We start from the raw sequence: 23,358 nt of genomic DNA on the forward strand, positions 1-23,358 counted from the left end.
AATAGACCAGCTGATGGAAGGTCATCAGTAGATTAACTCGGCCTCTCACATTGCAGGAAAAGACAACATAAGAGCGGACTTCCTTAGCAGGGAGAGTCTGGACCCAGGAGAGTGGGTGTTGTCTGCCGAGGCATTTCAGCTGACTGTGGATCGCTGGGGCCTTCCATTCCTAGACCTGCTGGTGACTTCTCAAAATGCAAAGGTTCCTCGCTTCTACGGTCTCATTCGAGATCTGTGGCTCTGGGAAAATACGCTTTCGTACAAGTCTGGCCGGAAGACAGATTGCTTTATGCCTTTCCTCTGTGGCCCTTGCTGGACAGGATAATTCGCAAGATCAGGCCACAGGTGTCGCCGGACTGGCCCAGGCATCTGTGGTTTGAGGATTTGTGATGGCTCCTGGTGGAGGCCCCCCTTCATCTTACGCCGCACATGGATCTGCTTCAGCATGGACCAGTTCTTCATGAGGATCCAACCCTATTCTGTCTTAATTTGGCCCTTGAGAGGACTCTCCTGTTAGTGTGGTTAATCCTTTGCGGTGATTGCTACTTTACTCCAAGCTCGCCAGTTCTCTACTACTTTGGCTTATGTGTGGGTTTGGAGCGGTTTTGAGGTCTGGTGTGAGGAGCGGGGTGTTCTTCCTCATTCAGTTAAGATCCTTCTCATTCTGGATATTTTGCAGGATGGATTGCATCAAGGCTTGGCCCTTAATTCCTTGCAGGTGCAAGTTGTAGCTCTTGGCTGTTTTGGAGGCCTGGTGAATGATGTTTCCTTGTCTAATCCTGATATGGCCCATTTTTATTTTTTTTTGAAGGGAGTGAAGCACCTTAGACTCCTTTGAGGTTACCGGTTCTGTTGTGGAGTCTTAATTTGTTTCTGAACCTTTTGGTAGGCCCTACGTTCCGACCACTGCGTAGCCTTTCCTTATGGTTGTTGACTTTGAAGACTATTTCTAGTGGCTATATGTTCTGTGTGTCAGATTTCTGAGCTGCAGGCCTTGTCTTGCTGGGAGCCGTTCCTTCGGGTGACTTTTGGGGCGTTACAGCTGTGCACTGTTCCATCCTTCTTGCTTAAGATAGTCTCGAGCTTTCATTTAAATAGTCCATCTCCTTGCCATCCCTGGATAAGTTCAGGGATGCGAAGGAGTTTTGCCTTTTGCACTTCTTGGATGTTAAGCATCTTGTGCAGTATCTGGCGGTCTCTGAGTCTTTTCGAAAGCCTGTTTGTTCTCCATGGCAGGAATAAGCAGGGTGCTCTGGCTTCGCGGGCTACCATAGCTCATTGGATTAAGGAGGTGGACACGGATGCTGGAAAGCTGTTGCCTACTCAGGTTAGGGCTCATTCCACTAGGGCTCAGGGAGTGTCATGGGCAGAGGTTAGTCTGTTGTCTCCCATCGATATCTGCCAAGCTGAGACTTGGTCCTTCTTACACACTTTCTCCAGGTTTTATTGTCTGGATGTGCATGCCCAGGAAGATGCAGCCTTTGCACGTGCGGTGGTGTTTGGACCATGGGCAGCCTCCCACCCTGTTGGGGAATAGCTTTGGTACATCTCATTGGTCCTGAGTCCATCTGTCTACTTGCTAGGAAATGGAGAAGTTATTTACGTGATGATTTTGTTTTCCTTAGTATAGACAGACTGTTTCCCCCCCTCGGTTGCTGCATGAGTGTGTCAATAGTCCTTCTGTGGGGTTCTGAGTCCCAAGGGATTACTGGTAAGTGTTCATCCAGTCCCTAGCTTGGGTACCAAGAATCATGAGAGTTCAGTTTTTATGGTTTGAGTACAGTTCTGGTTATCTGTTTTTAATAAAAAAAAAATATTTTTTTTTTTTGCTAGTCTGTCCACAATTGCTTTTGAAGAGAATACTGTCAGGCTGAGGTCACTGCAGGGTTATATATATTGTGATGTCAGCTTTCTCTGTCTCCATCTGCTTGCAGAGGAGCATAAATCCACTGGTCCTGAGTCCATCTGTCTACATTAAGGAAAATTAAATTATCAGCTATGTAATTTTAATTTGAGTTGTTTTGTGTGTGCTGCAGATTTAAGAATGAAAATGGAAACTTAAACACAATTTAGAATGTGAAAAGTACAATATTTCAAAATGTATTTTTCAAGATGCACAGGAAGACCCAGAATGGATACTTGTTGAGAAGGATCGGTTTGTGAATGACTATGACAAGGACCATGATGGCAGACTCAACCCTCAGGAGCTGCTGTCTTGGATCACACCCAATCAGCAGGGTATTGCACAAGAGGAGGTACTATAGTGGTGCTGAATTATATCTTATGTACTAGTTAAAGGCATAAATTAGAAAAATAACACCATATTACAGCACTACATAAGTTTAGTAGTCCTATAAAAATGGCAAGTAGTAATATAATCAGCCCTGATATCAAGCCAAGAATCTGGTATGGGCTGTAACCTGTTTCTTGTATTAGATTCAAATAATGACTAGATACTACCACACATCATAGCACTTCAGAAGCATGTATAAGCCACCTCTAGGGTAGATGTCACTAGCTACAACTTCAGTTTTGCACAGAGCAGAACAGCTTTTTAATGAGAGGGCACGTGAGATAACTATTCAATTACAATAAGTCACTGCCTCAAGGAACCTATAGTTTAAAAGGCAGTGGGAGATAAAGTAACTTACCAAGGTCACTGCTACAGAGGAGACTTTTACCTGCTTGCATTCCCAAGAGCAGCACTGGATCGTATAGCTAAGTCTTGATTCTTAAAGAGTGATTGTTGTGAGAGTTGGCATTCTGTGTAGAAATGGTTAGAAAATCAGTAAAAACTAAAGCCAATACATTTCTAGGTGAGTAAGAGAAGCTTGAATTGTATTTGGAAGCAGTCAAGGAACCAATGTACTGATTTAAGAAGTTGGATTTACATTATCATACCAATGCTGAAGAAAGAAATGTAAAGGAGAATATGTATGAAATAGGAAAAAAAAACCCCACAATAATAGTGACCATTCAGGAGACAGAGCTGCAAAAAAAATCTGCTTTTACTAAACAGTATTCTAGCAATTCAGTATTCATCTAAAAACTAGAATTTAGTTTCTACAGCTCCTCATTACCTTTCTTCTGTCTCCCTGCACCCTTCCTTGTGAACTCTATTCGTTGGGCAATTTGCTTTATCTGTGCCCTTCTCCTTCATTGTTAAATCTCAACACCTTGCTATGCCGTTTGCTTGGAAAAGACTTACTGAGTTAATGTTTCATGCTCTTTCTGGCCATATTCAAATCTAGTTTAAAAACTTACCTTTTTGAAACTGCTTTTACATCCTCTGCACTTCTATACAATAAATATACTTCTCATAGACTGTTTATTGTGTATGCTAGTTTGGACTATATTGTAAGCTCCTTTGAGCATGAACTGTCTTGTATGTTTGTACAGTGCTGCATATATCTAGTAGCACTTTAAAAATGATTTGTAGTAATGGGGCAAACGTTTCAACTACCCCAGGCCCCACGTAGCGGGGGAGGGTACAAGTGCCACCATTGAATGAGCACTTAGAGTTCTGCCCCAATGACTGATTCTATTGACCAGTGTCTTGAATCTCAGGAAGGAGAGAACAGCTTGCTGCTGCCTGATCCAGCCCTTCTCCAGGCAGTGGTCTGGGAAGGGGTGATTGAGCCCAAAATAGCCAGAGCATAGAGCAGAAAGAATAGCCATGCTGCTTCCAAATCCAGCTCGTTTCCTCCTCTTGTTTTCCTATTCTCTCCTGTTTCAAAGCAAGAGAGAACTGTTTTTGTTTGCATATTTCTAATTTAAGATTACTTATTCTGTGTTTGGTGCGCATCTGGTTTGTATGTGTGTGACCGAGCTGCTAGTGTGTGATTTCTGCATAGGGATGCATAGCAGTCCATCTTGTTCAGGTATTATAATTAAAGATGCATTGGTATTCTAGGGTATACTGGAATATTTACATTGTTGTCTTTCCATATAGGGTTCTTGCTATTTGCCTTCTAGGAGTTATTGCTATTTTTGTATGGCAGGTTTGCCATAGGTTCTTAGTGACCTTTTTTGCAGGGTTTTGTTTCTTCACAAAATATCTAGTTTGTTTCATTGTGTACAATGTGTGTGCAATACTAGAATGGTCAGAGAAACTAAAAACAACTTTAGAAAACAGTGAAGACAAAAATGGAAAATATGAGAGAAGACAAAGAATGTAGTTTACTATTAACATAAGTAACGCCATACTGGGTCAGGCCAAAGTCCATCAAGCTCAGCATCCTATCTCGAACAGTGCTCAGTCCTGATCACAAATACTACTACTGTTCTATTACAACTATGATTACTACTTAAAATTTCTGTAGTACTACTTGACATACACAGTGCTGTATAAGCAACAGCACATGAGACATTTCCTGCTCAATAGAGCTTACTATAGTCAAGATAAACAAATAGGTCAATAGACTTGGAGTTTCATATAGTAAGACCTTGGTTAAAATTAGTTAATGAGTTAATTGAAGGGGGTTCTTTTTCACTCGGCGCGCAGTTTCAGAAGGCGTTTGACAAAGTTCCTCATGAGAGGCTTCTAGGAAAAGTAAAAAGTCATGGGATAGGTGGCGATGTCCTTTCGTGGATTGCAAACTGGCTAAAAGACAGGAAACAAAGAGTAGGATTAAATGGACAATTTTCTCAGTGGAAGGGAGTGGGCAGTGGAGTGCCTCAGGGATCTGTATTGGGACCCTTACTTTTCAATATATTTATAAATGATCTGGAAAGAAATACGACGAGTGAGATAATCAAATTTGCAGATGACACAAAATTGTTCAGAGTAGTTAAATCACAAGCAGATTGTGATAAATTGCAGGAAGACCTTGTGAGACTGGAAAATTGGGCATCCAAATGGCAGCTGAAATTTAATGTGGATAAGTGCAAGGTGATGCATATAGGGAAAAATAACCCATGCTATAATTACACAATGTTGGGTTCCACATTAGGTGCTACAACCCAAGAAAGAGATCTAGGCATCATAGTGGATAACACACTGAAATCGTCTGTTCAGTGTGCTGCGGCAGTCAAAAAAGCAAACAGAATGTTGGGAATTATTAGAAAGGGAATGGTGAATAAAAAAAAATGTCATAATGCCTCTGTATCGCTCCATGGTGAGACTGCACCTTGAATACTGTGTACTTTCTGGTCGCCGCATCTCAAAAAAGGTAATTGCGTTCCCAGTACGTACAGGATCAGTCCAGAGAAGTGTGTTGTGTATCCCTACCAGCAGAGGGAGTCGGAGAACCAAAACTTTGGGTACTGCCATATATACAAGAGTGCCACCTGCAGTTAGCCAGTATTTCTCTGACTCCAGCAAAGGGTAGAGTTATACTCCTGCAGTTTTTTGTTTTTTGTAGTTACTTTTTCTTAGGTGGTTAGTTTTTCTTAGTCTGTCACGCTTCCTGAGGTGTTAGGCACCTTCGTGGGCCATTCCTCAGTGGAAGCCGGGCGTCCGGGGGATTGGCAATCCCTGTCTGTGTCTCGCCTGCATCGGGTCGAGGGGGGAATTCCAGGGGCTCCTGGTTTCTTCCCCTCTGATAGTGCTACATTTGCTCCTTCGATCCCTGCTTCATTTAGAGTGTTAGGGTAAAGTTTATTAAAAAAAAAAAAAAAAAGTTTCTTTGCTGTGAGGCTGGCCAGCTGCCTAGGGGGTACTCAACGCACAATTAAACTCTGGAATTTGTTGCCAGAGGATGTGGTTAGTGCAGTTAGTATAGCTGTGTTTAAAAAAAGGATTGGATAAGTTCTTGGAGGAGAAGTCCATTACCTGCTATTAGTTAAGTTGAATTAGAAAATAGCTACTGCTATTACTAGCAACGGTAACATGGAATAGACTTAGTTTTTGGGTACTTGCCAGGTTCTTATGGCCTGGTTTGGCCACTGTTTGAAACAGGCTACTGGGCTTGGTGGGTCTGACCCAGTATGGCATGTTCTTATGTTTGCTGAGGTGACAACAGAATTAGATTCCCCCCCCACCCCCCGAAACTGTTTAGTTTGGCTAGCCAACCATTTCAGGGATTACCTTCAACCAATGGATTTCTTTTAATTTATAAATGTACTTAGGCTGCATACCTGCTCACTCTTCTACCAGTGGAGTTGGTGAGGGTGGGGGGGGGTGTGTATTGCTAGGTAGAAGGCTCTTCCTCCCTGGGCACTCTCCACTTTGTCCCCACCTTTGTATGGGTGGGGCAGGGGGAAGTAGGAGGATAGTGTTCCTCTTCATCTTCTCCCTGCACTTTCCACTTTGTAGGCTTTCTTAGGGTTGTGTGTGAAGGGGTAGTGGTGGGATGTGGAGGATGGGGAGTGTAGGTAGGTGGCGATGTGGGATAAAGTGTGCGCACACTCCTCTCCCCATCCCCCTCACACTCTCTACTTTTGTAGCCCTCTTCTACTCCTCCCAATATGGGTCCCTCTTGCTCTTGAAATTGTTCCTGCTTATCTTCATCCCCTGTGTGTGTGGGAGGGAGGGAAGTACTGGTGTAGATGGGATGTGTATGGGTGTGGGCATTTTGCACCATCTGTGTTTATGGGGGCCAAGGGTGGTGTGAGTGTGCAGTGTGTGTTAGGTATGTGGTGGGGTGAATGGGAGGTGTGTACACACTTCTTCCTCCCCCCACCCCCCCTCCTTTCCCTACATGTGTGTTGAAGGGCGGTGTTAGTTTTGGGGGTCTGTTTATAAGGCGAGATGCCACCAGCTGATCTCATGCACTCAAATGTATCTCCTCCTTTTCACCCCCTATGTGTGGAGTGAGGGGTAGTGGTGGTGGAGGGATGGTGGTAGGATTGGTATTGGGGGGGGGGGGGGGATTTGGAGTGTGAGGGCAGTGTGTGAAGAGGGTGGTAGTGGCAGTATGTTTGGGGGAGGTGGGTAGGAAGGAGGTGGGCGTGTGCCTGCTTTCTTTCCCTGTCTCCTAGTACTCCTCTCCAACCCCTTTTCTCACTCATGCCTTACTGGCTGTGTTCCCTCCCACCCAAAACTTTTTTTCCTTCTCTCTCATCCCTCCTGGGGTTGCTTCCTTTGGCTGGTGGGGCCTGGGAAACCTAACCAGCATTTCTGAGGCTGGCTCCACAGCCTATCACATCTCCTCCCCTTGGCATGCAAACAATTGGCAACCAAGCCCTCTAGCAGCTCTCTTTGCAGAGATCTTTTTCCAGAGGTCAGTTTGTTTTAATAACTACCCATTTGTACTTTTGTAATTTAAAGATGAGCAGCAATTTTTTTATTTTTTTTAAGGCATTCCATCTTATTGAAGAAATGGACACAAACGGGGATAGGAAGCTTTCTGAAGCAGAAGTTCTTGAGAACCATGAGTTGTTTCTCAGCAGTGAAGCAACGGACTATGGCAGACAACTTCATGATGAACACTTCTACCATGAGGAACTTTAGCCTTTCCATTACAAACTATCACAGGAAGAGCTTTTATCTACAAGTCCTCACCCTTCTTCGCTTACTTTAGAAACATTTCATTTTGTGGTTTCAGAATGCCATGGTTTGTGTTTATAGATGTGATGAAAACGTTGGATGTTAAGCTTTATTCCACTAGATGCCTCTCTTGAACCCTACACGTTGGCTTGTACATCAACTGCATGCTTTGCTGTAGATGAAAGTTGCAAATCCACTTAGCCTGCAGAGTTTCACTTTAGTCGGCCATTACAGTTTTAGTTTAGAATCTGACTGTAAGGGTGTTTGATAATTTCTAGCACGTGTCTTCCATCAACAGAGGCTTTAGAAATACTGAAACATTTTTTTCTTATTAAACGTGGTTTGTTTTTTTTTGTTTTTTTTTAAATGATCTTCAGCATGGAACATCTTATGTTATTTGACATCATGAAATTACAGTGGGAAAAGAGGTAAAAATAACAAGAGCAAACTAGAAATGCTTAGTAGTCCAAATACAGTATTGAATATTTGAGTAACACTTTCATACATGAAAAAAAGGTAAGGGTTAAAAGGCTCTGCAGCAGTCATCTGTGTAGATGTGAATTTTCAAGAGTCACCAATAGATTTCTTTAGACAGCTTGATCTAAAAATGTGTTTTTGTTTGAGCATATTGTTAGGGGAACAGAAGGTTTTATATCATTTAAATTACGATGGGGGGTGGGGTGGGATTATTTTTTGAATTAGTTTTGAGGAGGGGTTTGATTGTATGATATAGAACTTTATATTTTTATATATGTACAAATATTTAATGTATTGTCTTCTAACATTGTGTGTGGTACCTGGCATTTTGTTTTGACCAGATTAAAAGAGTAATGTCCTTATTTCTGTGTATTCAGTTTTTTCTTTGTTTATGTTTTGGATCAAATAGTGTTGAATAATTTTGGTGCTGCTGCCTGGTAAAGTATACTTGCACTAAATAGCTAGTAAGCTTAACAAATGTAGTATAAGGAGGTTAAATCACCTTGCTGAGGCTGTAGTGTTGTGTACCCTATAGTGTTGTGGCACCACAGAGGTGGCATGTTCAGGCCTGGTAAGGGAGAGAAGATAGCTGTCATTCCTGTGTTAGACCCTGCCAGCCAGCAATCAGCACTAAGAGGTGCACCTCTGAGGAAGTGCCCCTTCAGTTCTCAAATTGGTGAGGGTCCCTTGAGCCACCCAGGCATTAGTTAGAGGAGAGGAGGGAATGACCCAAATCACAAGGGAGGAGAAAGATCAAAAAGAATTAAAATGTTGCATGAAAACACTGAGATTTAATTCACTTTGTAGCCATTTGTCATTTATGTAGTATTCAGTACTAATGCTGGTGTGCAGAAAGGTATCTACGAGAAAGCAACATATTAAGTAATTGGAAAAAATGCATTTGTATAGAGATTTGAAATGCTGAAAAAAGTGTGAAAAGTGGAATATAAAAACAAATCTAAATAAAATTAAAAACAAAACTTGATGGATAGCAGTATTGTAGAACTGAGAGGTAAGTTTGGATAAAGAAAATCTGAATTTTTGAGCCATTAGCTGATACTTTCCTGTAGGTTATTCGCACTGTTGGCATAAACTTCTGTGATTTATTACCTAATGGCAATCATTTATCCAGATCTAAAAAGGAAGGTGGTTATACTATATTTTTTTTCTTGTTTTCCAAAGCCTATATCCTCTGTGTACGACATACAGATACATTCTTTCTACTTCAGAATATCAATTAAACAGGTGGCCCAGTGTGATGTGTTAACATTTGTGATGCTGCTCGTGTGATGAAAGGTTTCTGTCTGAATGTGGCTGTAAGCTTCCTGAAATAGGGAAGAAATTTATTAGGGAATTTAAGGAGTTAAATTTCTGATTAACCGTGCATATGGGCAATATGCAGTGAAATAGGAGAGAGACCTCTACTTTCATGGCAAGAGCCAGCTGTAAAAGTGCTTGCTTAGGCACTCATGCTATATCGGAGCTTTTTTTTTCCATCGCATTTTTTTTCTAATGTCATAACTTTGCAAAAAAGATGCTGCAAATGTTTGTTGTGTCACAGAGGTTTTGTGGTTTATGGGCTACCTACTGATATAGGTGGGTGAAATGTCACGTCAATGATCTACAATACTGTATAATATGATTACCTGCTTTACGTAGAAACAGCATATAACTCTGCTAAATACAGGAAATGGTGGTTTGTAATGATTAAGATTTTTCAGTCTTGAAACTTTTTTTTTTTTTTTTTTTCAAAATACCTTGGTGCTACCTTTTTGGGCCATTTGATGCTTGATCTTGGTGACACAACCAAAATTTCCTAGTGTGTAGCTAGATAGACTCAGGACCAATGGATTATATGCTCCCCTGCTAGCAGATGGAGACGGAGTCTCCTGCAGTGACCTCAGCCCTTCGGTATCTCTCCTTCTCCTAGTAGATGTGGACATGCTTTCCCTATCGGGATCGCTGTACTCTTTAAAATAAGAAATTAACTCACGGTGAGGTTTAGATAGTAGTGTAGGGGGTTAGGGGCCATTTTGGAATTCAGAGTGAGAAAGATTGAGCATAGTGGGTTGTATGGACTTTTCCTGCAGGAAAAGTCCATAAAACATTTAGCCAGGTAAACTTAGTAAAAGAAAAAAAAAAAACAACTATTATTATCCCTGGCAGTGCGTAACAAGAAATAGATCTACTATTTGGAATTTGCTAGGCACTGGCAATGTTAGGTTCCATTTTAGGAGTTACCAACCAGGAAAATGATTTGGGCATCATAGATGATATTACATTGAAATCATTGGGTCAGTGTGCAGAGGAGATCAAAGCAAACAATGGGGATTATTTTCTAACTCGCGTTATGGTCTTTTCGCACGTGTTAAGACATTTTCGCATGCGAAAAACGCCTTAATGCATGCGAAAAGCACCATAACGCATGGTGCGATGCTAATTTGAAAAACGGGAGGAGTTAGGGGCGAAGCCGTATCGCACAGTTTTAACGCCGGAAGTAACTAAACCACTTTGACATTCAGAGAGAGACGTATTAACAGAACAGTGCACTCTTCTGAAGGTTCTGTTCGTTTGTCTCGCTCTGAATGCCAAAGTGGCCCCTAACCCCCTACACTACTACCTAAACCTCACCTTGAGTTACTAGGTGGGCCTCCTATAGAGGTCTAAATACCTAACAATTAGAAGGGCCTTATAGGTAGGTGCTCTTTCTCTGTTCTCCCACCCACCCCCCCCCCCAGTGGTTGTAGGTAGGGATTGCAACAATTGTGGTGGTATCGCAAAACGGTAATACCTATGCGAAGCGCTAAGTTAGCACACATTGCGATAAATAGGTTATTACCATAAAACAAGCCTCTCTAACGCATGCGATAGTCTGATAAATCTAGGAAGGGAATGACAAAACGACGGATGTCATAATGCCTCTGTATCGCTCCATGGTGAGACTGCACCTTGAATATTGTGTGCAATTCTGGTTGCCACATATCAAAAAAAGATATAGTTGCACTGGAGAAAGTACAGAAAAGAGTGACCAAAATGATAAAGGGGATGGAACTGCTCTCCTATGAGAAAAGGCTGAAGAGATTAAGGCTGTTCAGCTTCGAGAAGAGACAGCAGAGGGGGGGTATATGATAAAGGTCTAAGAAATCGTGAAAGGACTTGGAACGGGTAAATGTGAATCAGTTACTTTTTTGGATATCGGATATACAAGTACTAGAGGACACTTTTATGAAGTTAGCAAGTAGCACATTTACAACTAGAGAATCCTTTTGAACTCATTGTCAGAGGATGATTAAGGCAGTTAGCTCATCTGGGTTTAAAAAAGGTTTGGATAAGTTCCTGGAGCAGAAGTCCATAACTGCTATTAATAGGAATAGCCACTGCTTGTTGCCGGATTAGTAATATGAAATCTATTTAATGTTTGGGCGCTTGCCAGGTACTTGCGACTTGGATCGGGCATTGTTGGAAACAGGATACTGGCTTGATGGATCCTTGGTCTGTTCCAGTATGGCATATCTTATATTCTTATGGCAGTTACATTACTTAAGAACATAACATAAGAACATGACATACTGGGTCAGACCAAGGGTCCATCAAGCCCAGCATCCTGTTTCCAACAGTGGCCAATCCAGGCCATAAGAACCTGGCAAGTACCCAAAAACTAAGACTATTCCATGTTACCATCGCTAATGGCAGAGGCTATTCTCTAAGTCAATTAATAGCAGGTAATGGACTTCTCCTCCAAGAACTTATCCAATCCTTTTTTAAACACAGCTATACTAACTGTACTAACCACATCCTCTGGCAACAAATTCCAGAGTTTAATTGTGTGTTGAGTAAAAAAGAACTTTCTCCAATTAGTTTTAAATGTGTCCCATGCTAACTTCATGGAGTGCCCCCTAGTCTTTCTATTATCCGAAAGAGTAAATAACTGATTCACATCTACCCGTTCTAGACCTCTCATGATTTTAAACATCTCTTTTAAACATACTAACAAAAATTGACTATTGCAACTCGCTCCTTTTTGGCCTACCAACCTCATCCATCAAACCCCTCCAGATGATTCAAAACTCTGCAGCTAGAATCCTTACCAATACGAATAAAAGAGACCACATAACCCCCATACTAAAACTCCTCCACTGGCTGCCTATTAAGCAAAGGATTCTCTATAAAGTATACACAGCAATTCATAAATCTATTTACAATATATCCCCACTCCACTTAAGCACCCAACTACGTTTTCACTCTTCAACAAGACCTATCAGAGGAGCTTATAAAGGCACACTCTATGTTCCTTCAACAATATCCTTACATCAGAAACGTACCATTTCTTTAGCAGGACCTGTCCAATGGAACATGCTCCCACCAGACATCCGCCTTGAGATCTGCTTTGCTTCCTTCAAAAAGAAAATTAAAACCTGGCTCTTTAGCCAAGCTTTTCCAGAACTTTGATTATTTTTACCTCCAGCTATCAAGATTTTCTCACCATCGCAATCCCTTTTGCAGATCACATTTATCTTAGACAATTACGCCTTATTTTATGATTTGATTTCTCAGAGACTTTGCAAGTTTATCAGTGTTATTATTCGAATCTGTTTTCCATTTTTTCCAAGTTCTATAACCTTGTTATATGTACCGCCTCTTGGCATAATTTTTATGTTTCAATGTAAACCGATGTGATCTGTATTTTAATACAGGAACACCGGTATATAAAAATCTAAAAATAAATAAATAAAATAAATCTCTATCATATCCCCCCTCTGCCGTCTCTTCTCCAAGCTGAAAAGTCCTAACCTCTTTAGTCTTTCCTCATAGGGGAGCTGTTCCATTCCCCTTATCATTTTGGTAGCCCTTCTCTGTACCTTCTCCATCGCAATTATATCTTGTTAGAGATGCGGCGACCAGAATTGTACACAGTATTCAAGGTGCGGTCTCACCATGGAGTGATACAGAGGCATTATGATATTTTCCGTTTTATTCACCATTCCCTTTCTAATAATTCCTAACATTCTGTTTGCTTTTTTGACTGCCGCAGCACACTGAACCGAATTCAATGTGTTATCCACTATGATGCCTAGATCTCTTTCTTGGGTTGAGCACCTAATATGGAACCCAACAATGTGTAATTATAGCATGGGTTATTTTTCCCTATATGCATCACCTTGCACGTATCCACATTAAATTTCATCTGCCATTTGGATGCCCAATTTTCCAGTCTCACAAGGTCTTCCTGCAATTTATCACAATCTGCTTGTGATTTAACTACTCTGAACAATTTTGTGTCATCTGCAAATTTGATTATCTCACTCGTCGTATTTCTTTCCAGATCATTTATAAATATATTGAAAAGTCTCCAATACCAAATAAAACACAAGCAAAATAGCAGACGATCTATCAGCCATTTGAAACCAGTTTATATGTTCTAGAGGGTTGAAAATCTAGCTGCTTGATTGACTGATTTATATCCTGTAAAGATGACAAACTCATCTACGCAGGTTCCACAAAGAAGCCTTATTTCCAAGAAGCTCACAACAAATATCCATAAGGCTTTTTGATTTTTTTTTTTGCATGAAATGCTAATTCTGGTTAATTTACAATCAGAAAGATTTGAATCACTGCCCTGTTTTTTGTACTGATGTTGGGAATGTTCCTTGATTATTCCTTTGTAGTACTGTGAAAATATTTTTCTTTTCAAAATATTGACATACTGCAAAAACCACTGGTTTGTAACCACACATTTAAAGGAAAACCACAGAAGCTGGTAATATATGCTCTGATGCAAGCCCCAGGAAATTATCCTGTCATGCAAAGAATGCTATATCTGATTCAGTTTATGTACTGAAAGTGAAAGTTGTTAGTAGCAAATAACTGTGGTATTAAATCTCTACATATTGCAGGATGTTGGGGAAGGAAGGCCAATAGCACTGTGTGTTGACTTTAACTTAAAGGGAAGTAATTAGTAAATATTTACCGGCTTGAAAACCATTGTGTGTGAGCCCTCCACACACTGGTAGCGGACCTGGAACATTCTGACTATATTAGCTGGACATAGTGATTTAAACTATATAGATCACAAAAATAACAGGTGATAAGAAATAGCAGAACTTTTTAATTTGATTTTGTGGCATCTTATTCATGTAATTTGTGATTCACTAAATTCACCCACTGGCAAATAGCCAGATTAAAGGCTGAGTTTATAGTCAGTCGCAGATTGATTTATCCTGCTTTGAAATATTCTAATTAGCCTAATAAGGATATTATCTCAACCAACTACTTTGGTTTTCATTTACAAATTTTATTTTACAGTTCTGTTTTTGACAAAAATTGTTTGCCAAGCCATTTCAAAGTGCTTCTGGAAATGTGTATTTTAGAATCAAATTGACCCTGGGGGGGGTATATAAGAATGAATTTTCCATTGATAACCTGGCTGAATTAGCTATGCTATATTTGGGTGAAGTCATTGGTGCTCTCGTGTTCTATAGGTACACAGGTACAGCAGAGCCAAGTTCTATCTTTGATAGAACTTGGCTCTGCTGTACCTGTGCGGCACATCGGCCTACTTTGTTTGGTTTTTTTTTTTCCATGCTTGTGCATGGACACTTTGTGTGTCTCTATCATGTCTTCTCATAGTAGTATTTTCTATCTTTTCGCACTAGTGATACCCTAAACAGCACTTTCAGTGCTCTTCAAGCATGTCTGCAAAGAATCCTGGATTCAAATATTGTCAGTGTAGTAAATTATTGCTGCCTCTGTCCAGACCTTGACCAGGCGTCGCACCAAGATTGCGGCCGCATGTCTCCAAGGGCACAGAGGTAGAGGGCAGCCAAGATAGCCTGGCTCCAGAACAAGGAAGGAGCCTCTTTTGCTTCAGGAAGTTATGCACCCTACCCGATGTGTTCAGTCCACTCATCCCTGGGGCCCAAAACCATGCCCTACGATATTGTCAGGATTTCGTCAGTGGAGCCACAGGTGAGAGCCAAGGGCAAGGATCCAGCACTGTTGGGGCACGAGATCACTTCCGCACTGAAGAAGCACAAATTGGGGCTCGTGGGTCATCCTGCGCAGCATTCTGATGCAGGTGCTTCGGTGCCGTCAAAAGCCTCATATTGATGCACAGACAAGACATCTGCATCCAGTTCCAAACACTTCCTGGATGCATTCACGCAAGCATCCAGGAAAGCTTCAAATGAGCAGCTGCATCGGCACAGATTGCACCGTGCCCCGCTATGCACGGCACAAATGCAGCGTCTGTATGCACGATGCCTCCTCAATGCACCACACAGATTTGTCGACACATGTGTTGCCCAAGGAGGGTGATGGATGTGGGTCCACAGTGTCTAACGAGAGGATCAACTCACAGGGGCCAGAGCCCACATCGAAAGAAGAAAAAACTGTCTAGAATGAGGTGAGGAGGTAAGCTCCAGAGTGTGGACCTGATCCTGGACATATTGTCCCAGCCCCTTTGAGCTGCTTCTTCCAAGCCTGCCTCCATCAGCTCCAAGTCTACCTCCTCCCAGGATAACAGTACTGTTTATTCAGATTTATCCTCACGATCTTCAGGAGGAACTCTGAGAGATGAACATCCTGCACTGGAGAAGGGGTCCTGGGACAGTACTTAACCTTCCTCAGAGATCTTATCTGTGGCTGTTCACCCTCGAAGAAGGCATTCTCAGTCTCCTGTAGTTGGGCAGAAACTGAGGCCCCCTGTGGATCTACTGACCATGGACCAAATCTCCATTATTAGGAACCTTTCCTTTTCTTTACAGTCTGAGATCTCGTCTCCTCATCGTCCAGGTCCGAGGGAGGGCAGGGGGGTTTGGAATTCCAGACCATACCCCTCCCTCTCTGGTGGCAGCAGGGTCATCAAATTAGTCCCTTTAACCTATCACCCAGAGAGATTCTCTATTACTTCATCTCTCAGAATCTGGCTTGGCGACATCATCCATAAGAGTTCATTTAAGTGCTATAGCTGCTTATCATGAAAGGATAATTCCTCAGTGGCTTCCCATCCCTTGATATCTCGTTTCATGAGAGGCCTCTTTATTCTTGGTCCTCCCATCAGGAAGCCTCCACTGCTCTGGGATTTGAATGTAGTTTTGTCTGCTCTAATGAAGGATCCTTTCGAACCGCTACAGACCATCCATTTGAAGTTCCTCACTTGGAAGGTGGTTCTTCTCGTGGCAATAACCTAGGCCCAATGAGAAAGCAAGCTACAGGCCTTGGTTCACTTCTCGTTCTACTTGCAATTTTATCATGACATCCTAAATTTTATCATCCTAAATTTCTACCGAAAGTAGTGTCAGCTTTTCACGTCAATTGAGCTATATCCAGGGGTGATCCAGGAAACTATAGACCGGTGAGTCTGACTTCAGTGCCGAGAAAAATTGTAGAAACTGTTAAAGAATAAAATCACAAAACATTTAGATATTCAGACATGGTTTAATGGGACATAGCTAGTATGGATTTACACAAGGGAAGTCTTGCCTCACAAATCTCCATATTTTTTTTTTTTTTTAAAGGGGTGAATAAACATGTGGACAAAGGTGAATGGATAGATATGGTGTATTTGGATTTTCAGAAGGCATTCGACAAAGTCCTACATGAGAGGCTTCTAAGAAAAATAAAGTCATGGGATAGGAGGCGATGTCTTTTTGTGGACTGCAAACTGGTTAAAAGACAGGAAACAGAGTAGGATTAAATGGTCAGTTTTCACAGTGGAAAAAGGTAAACAGTGGAGTGCCTCAGGGAGTTGTACTTGGACTGGTGCTTTTTAATATATTTATAAATGATCTGGAAAGGGGTACGACGAGTGAGGTAATCAAATTTGTGGATGGCAAAATTATGCAGAGCAGTTAAATCTCAAGCAGATTGTGATTAATTGCAGGAGGACCTTGCGAGACTGGAAAATTGGGCTTCCAAATGGCAGATGAAATTTAACATGGACAAGTGCAAAGTGATGCATATAGGGAAAAATAACACTTGCTGTAGTTGCACAGGAATCAAACCGAGGTCTTCTCCATGGTGACTCACAGCACTGCCATCAGAATGGCCCTTTATTATTTTTAGGTACATCTTGCTTTTTCCTTTCAAGGCAAAGGGAAACCATGGAAGAGCAGTGATCTTTACTGAGGGCAAGTTTCTAAGCTATTTACTTACAGGCCGATACAGGAAGGACGCGTTAGAGTGCGGCAGGGCCGGGCGCACCCTCGTTTGCCGCACGCACAGTTCGGATCACATATTGCTCGATACAGTATTTAAATTAGAAGCAAATGCAAGCCGAGTCCATGAAGCGCTAGGCCTGAACAATCCATTTTACTGTATAGAGCGCTATACAGCACCTATACGGTATCCTGGGTGCGCTGGTACCTGTCATTTCAAATGACAGGTACCAGGAAGTGGATGGTTCTCCTATGCTCGGGCATCAGTGATTGCCAGTCCTCTCTTCCCCCCCCCCCCCCCTCCCGAAGCAAGGCGCAGGGCGAAAATCGACGCGACATGCTATTAAAGCAAAAGTGAATAAAGTGTAACAAAAGTTAACTTACTGCATGTGAATTTTCTTACAGTCCTCTCTGCCTTCCGGGGGCAGCCAGCAGCGAAAGCGGCTTCCAGCAGCCCACGCCGGCAAAGGTGGATGAATGCATGCCCGTCCCCGTACGTGCAATTTGGGCGCTCAAGGCAGCAAAGGAGCATGAACGCACGCCATGCGTGACGTCATGGCGTTCATTCATGCACTTTTGCTGCCTTGAGCATATGAATTCCTGTCTCCGCCTTTACGGGCGCCCAGAGAGATGGACGCCCATCTTTCCAGCGTCCGCAGAGGCGTTCCTGTCTCCGCCTTAGTGATTTACGCATGTAGATAGGTAAATAGCCAATCTGTAAGTTTCACTCAATACAGCTGAGAGGATGCACATTTCCAGGAGGGTGTTCTGGATGGCATCAGAAGATAATGCACATAGGTTGTATTATCAAGTCTGTGTGCTTTACTTTTCTTCTAAAATCTACCTGCCATAAAAGAAAAACCCAGTGCAAAAATCCATGTGTACCTTCTCTTAGAAACTTGCTACAAAGTACCATGGGTAAAAAGTAACCACAGACTTTATAGTGCAGTGGACAGTTTGAATATTATCCCCTAATTTCTAGAAGTAGTCCTAGAACCGAGAAACTAGATGCTTGCAGACACTGCCACAGATTACTTGGATGTCTTGACTCCTGCTCCGGTTCTGAAACACTCACGTTAATAGAAGGCACCATTATTTCTGTTCCTTTATTCATGTGACCAGCAAATGCAAAACAAAAGAAAGTAATCTGTCACATGTCAAATTTCTACATGATTTTCCTTAGTATTACTTGTAAAATGAGATAGTGTCTTCCCTTTTTTTAAAAACAAGCTAAAAGCTCAAAAATTCCTGGGACTCACTTCAAACATAAGGAGATGTATAGGCTGGGCACTGAAGGCAACAATAGCATGGGTGGAGTCAACCATGAAACCATTCTGACCTCCAGATGACTTTCATTATGAATTGTATGTGTTGGGTGTTCACATGCACCAAGCCCTAGCATTCTTTAGTCATGCAGATAACATGTTTGGTGTGAGTAAAGATGGAGTTTCCCTCAAACTTTTCAGAAAAATTTATTTTTGTAATAGAGAAGATGTAATTAATATGTAGTAATGTAAGTTGTTTTGGGGGGTTTTTTTGTTTTCTCTTTTGAAGAGGTAAAGTAGCAGACAGGCACAGTTTTCACCAAATCATTGCCTTTGACAGGAACAAGGTTTCAAGGTAAGGGGCAGATAGGAGTTAAACTTGTGATAAAAGTAAGGAAATATTTCTATGCAGATGGTGGTGGATATGTGAAAATTTCTGCCAGTGTAGGTGACAGAGGTAAAAACAGTAGAGAAATTCAAGAAAGCATAGGGAAAGCACAGGTAAAGCCAGAGATTAAGATATAAAGTATTTGACCAGGAAGGGAAAATGGGTAGACAAGGTGATCTTTGAGGCATTCTCTTGTTAATGTCCATAATTCTATGTTTACAAGGTTTTCTGCTCTGGGAAAAACGAGGGAGCTCTAGCTGGAGCATAACCACAACCCTGTAGATCACACACATAGCATGATAAGTTCTTCCATAGTATTGTCATCTAAGTTGTCATACAATGATAGGCCTTAACCCATTATCTCCCAGTGTACTATTTAGAGGATAGCCTCTTTAAAAAAATTTGGGACATAATGGGTTAAAATGCAATGGTTCGGTAATGTCTATACTGGTTCCACCTTCCTATGGACTAAAACTGCTCTACACTAGGCAAATTTTACATAGAATGGGGAGTGCTGCAATCTTCTATTGATTACAGCTGACATCTATCTACTTAGGGTTCCTGGCTCTTAAGAGGTAGGGTGCCTATCAAAGTACTCGGCAGGGAGAATAAAGGGCCTTCATACAAATGGAGCTATGGACGCATGCACAGTATAAATCATCCTTAAATATCTTGTAAATTTATTGACCCAATATTGTCTACCATAGAGCAAACCAAAGGCAATTTAGGGAAGTCACTCCTTCTCGAAGTGCCGTTGATCCTTAGAAACATTCTGCATAGGTGGTTTCCCTTGAAACAGGCTCTCACTAGAGCTAGTATATTGCGGAGGGAGGTGGGGTACAGGAGGATGCTGTGGCTTGTAAAGGAGTCGATTTATTACTAGGTACTCTGGGTCAATGTTTGAGGCATTTAAAGGTGACTTTTATACATGCACCTGCAACTTCATTTGTATGAAGATCCTTTTAATATACCTGCTGTATATTTTTTGGGACATGCCTCATTTGAGATAATCTAGTTTGATTCTGCTTTTAGGTATTGTTTGTGTAGGTTTTATTTTTTGTTTTGTTTTGTTTTTTTGTAAATACTTTTATCACAGGGCTTGTCAAACCTGTCCTGAAGACCCCCACAGCCAGTCAGGTTTTCAGGATAGCTACAGTGAATATGCATGAGCTAAATTTGCATATATTGGAAACCCAGTATATACAAATTTACCTCGTGTGTATTCATTGCAGATATCTTGAAAACTCAGTTGGCTGTGGAGTCCCTGTTACGGGTTCAGACTGCCCAGGGGCTCTGACCTGGGGGCTAATCTCATATAAACTCACACAATTACTGGGATTTTTTCCTGGGGGCTTGAACCCAAGAGCTTATCCCCAACACACAGAGCCACACACAAACTTTCATTCAGTACATCACAGTGCCAAGTAAGAAATAAAGTTTATTTTGAGCAATAGGAGGATAGAACCCTAAAATCAGATCATATAGAAGAACTAATGATAGATAATAACAATTGCTACATATGTATAAAAATTTTACATTTCCAAAGGATCAGCCTGTACCATCATGTTGAGGGCTCTCTCATCTCTCTCTCTTGCTTGCTGTCTCTCCTTATACACTACAAATGCTTGTGAAAGCAGTAGTGTTCCTCCCTCTTAGTTCTTATCAGATTTCAGACACAGCTGTGTGGCCTTCATTCTCTCTCTCAGGTTTTGGTATAGGCTAACTGCTAGTTTTTCACCAAGTCTAAGATGAGAATAACTAAATAAACACTCTTGCCTGTTTGTAAACATTTCACAGTGCAAGATATTAAACAGGAGTTCGCTCAGAGGTTGGTCTGTGGCCTTCAAACTAGTTTGTGCCTGGGTGAAAATTCTGAATCCATACAGCCTCAGCAAAAATAACAAAAAATGACTCCAGCAGGCCCCAAAACAGATTTGGGAAACCCTATTTTATCCTTTTTTTTTTTTTTTCAAGATATCTGCAATGAATACAATTATATGAACAGAGATATGAAGAGGATTTTTACACCAAACATTATCCAGTCTGTTAGCCGAATCCCCCATAAAAGATTACTGTAACAGACTGGATAATGTTTGGTGTAAAAATCCTCTTCATATCTCTGTTCATATAATTTTTTATGGCCAAATATATTTGGTTCCCATGTCCTTTTTAAAAATACAGAAAAGGAGGACATGGAAAATGAAAAATCTCTTAAAAAAAAAAAAAAAATCAGCTGAACCCTAACCATTGGATTCATGTTTCATAATGCTAGCATTTAACATCCTCAACGCTAACTCCTCCAGTGACTAAGCTACTTCTAATTGATGCTCAGTAAATCTCCATTCTACATCTCCTGAAAACCTCTAGTATGGAATTTCCCATATCACATTCTCTCCAGATAAATCCTTCCTTATAATCACATTTGAAGAAAGGGCTTAGGTGGTCCTAAAAGTGTATGAACTATAATAACTGTTAGGCCAATAAAAAGAGATTCTAACCAATTTAGATTGCAACTTAAGAGGTGAACTTTAAAAGCCTGGCACTTGCCAAAGCCGGGACATACATCAGGAAAAGTAGGGCTAACGCGCGCCACGTGAATTTTAAAAGGTGCCCACGTAAGCGCGTATCTCCTGGTACATGCACGATTTATTTTTTTACAAAAAAAGGGTGGGGCATGGGTGTTCCAGGATTTATGAATGAAACCAGTGCATAGACTCCTGTGTGCACAATTGCATACCAGGGTCCCCTACTGTGTAACGTTACTTCTGCTATGGATGGTGTGTAAGTCCTAAAACAAAATAAACTTGGCTAGTCAGCGGGATTTTAAGGGTAGGGGGCTAACAGGGTAAAAGGGAACTAGGGAGGTTAGGAAATCCTGTCCTTTACCTGCTGGACAAAGTGGGAATGAACTGGGGAAACTGTTAATTGCGTTGGCGCATGTCTACTAAAATCCCCCCACTTACTCGGTAAAGACAGCATTTGCACGCACATATACACATCCATATAAAATTGTGTGCACATGTATCCGCGTGCAGCCTGTTTTATCCAACGTGCGAGTATATGCGCATGTGTTATAAAATGGCCATGTCCTTTCTTTGAGAGCTGGCATATGCACGTACATTTGCCCCCACGCGGCTGTTTAAAAATCACCACCCCTGCTTAATTGATTAAATGTTTCCTATTCTGTGCCAATAGAGAAATCCCATAATAAACAGCAAGGTGATAAAGAGAAGATAAGGTGGCAAATTTAAAAAAAAGCATAATCTAGCAACTAGAGTCATCCGGGGTAGCCTGACTGGAATCGGCAGGCTGTATTGCCCCCATAAACCAACCCGGCCAATGCTAGCAGGCTTGTGATGGCCAAGCCATGGGGACTTAGGAGACTAGAGGTTTGAGCTGCAGCCTCACTAGTTTTGGTAGCTATTTAGGTTTCAAAGCTTAGTGATAAGACATTTGATGCCAAAGGGATTAAACATGGAAATTTGTGTGCTCTTCTACTCTGATTGGAAGAGAACAAATAAAAATAAATAAAATGAGACAAGAAAAACCGACATGGATAAGAAGTGATACCCTGCAGGAGGACAAGCTTTGGCAGCTGGGAGATACCCTGAGCAGTGTTGGGGGCAAATGGTTTTCTAACTGCCATCATTTATTATCAGGCCGATTTAAAAAAACAAAAACAAAACCCGCGGGAGAGCCGGCGCGTGACCAGAAACCTCTCCTGGGCGCGCGATTCTTTATTTAAATTAGTGCTGGAACTAATAAAGAGGCGGCGGCTGTCAGCGGGTCTGACAACAGACACTTAATTTTACCGATATCGGTTGTTGCACCCGCTGACGGCCACGGGTTCGGAAAACGGACGCCGGCAAAATTGAGTGTCCGTTTTCCGAGCCGCGGGCAGATTTTTTTTTTTTTTTTTAAAGTTTTGGTTTGTTTAATTTTTGGGGCCTCACTTAATATCGCTCTCTGCTTTTCTGTACACTTGCCCAGTGCTGTCTGAAATTAACGCCTGCTGGGGCAAATGGTTTTCTAACTGCCATCATTTACTCTGTCAGAAACACAAATGCCAAAGTGTTTTTCCAGCATTTAAAAGAAACGCCTAATCATTTATAAATGACACATTTCTGATTGTCCAAGTTCAGAAAGCAAACAACCGTCACCTGGAAATGATTCAATCACGGTTATCCCCAGTCCATGAAATAAAAACTCCCAAGCCCTCCTTTCATATTCATTGCAAATAGGGAGGGAGTTTTGTAGCTTTCAAGCCGTACTGTTATTTCATAAACGTTGTCAAGAGTTTTGTTTTTCAGAGTTTCTCCATTTAGCCCCTAAATCAAACTCTACTTTCAATCCTTTTGTTATTTCTGCCCTTTCGCAAAAAGATTGTGGGTTTTCTTTTTTTTAATGGGGTGGACAAGAGAGCTTTGACCCATCTATAATTTCTTGAGTCACATCCTGTTGGGTTGCTTAAACTTTGGGCAGGAAGAGAGGTCACTTCCAATTAAATCACCATCATCTGACAGTTCCTTAAATACGGTTGTAAAACAGTTTCAATGGCTACAGCTGCACATTCTGAGTGAGTGGTCAAACGTTGACCTTTTTTTTTACTATCGCAACATCCTCCTCCTACCCCTAAAAACATCT

The 23,358-nt window shown here is 41.5% G+C and overlaps 1 protein-coding gene across 7 annotated transcripts in view; it reads left to right on the top strand.

Moving 5' to 3' along the window:
- Positions 1–7,646, top strand: part of RCN2 (reticulocalbin 2) — a 41,122-nt gene extending 33,476 nt beyond the window's left edge. For all 7 annotated transcript variants that reach the window (XM_029578242.1, XM_029578241.1, XM_029578237.1 and 4 more), the window contains exons 7-8: positions 2,113–2,255; positions 7,241–7,646. In XM_029578242.1, coding sequence (XP_029434102.1) covers positions 2,113–2,255; positions 7,241–7,393 — 296 coding nt within the window. In that variant the 3' untranslated portion in view covers positions 7,394–7,646. The remainder of the gene's footprint in view (positions 1–2,112; positions 2,256–7,240) is intronic.
- The last annotated feature ends 15,712 nt before the right edge of the window (positions 7,647–23,358 follow it).

This window comes from Rhinatrema bivittatum, chromosome 15 (genome assembly GCF_901001135.1).
Source record: "Rhinatrema bivittatum chromosome 15, aRhiBiv1.1, whole genome shotgun sequence".
Taxonomy (NCBI): Eukaryota; Metazoa; Chordata; class Amphibia; order Gymnophiona; family Rhinatrematidae; genus Rhinatrema; species Rhinatrema bivittatum.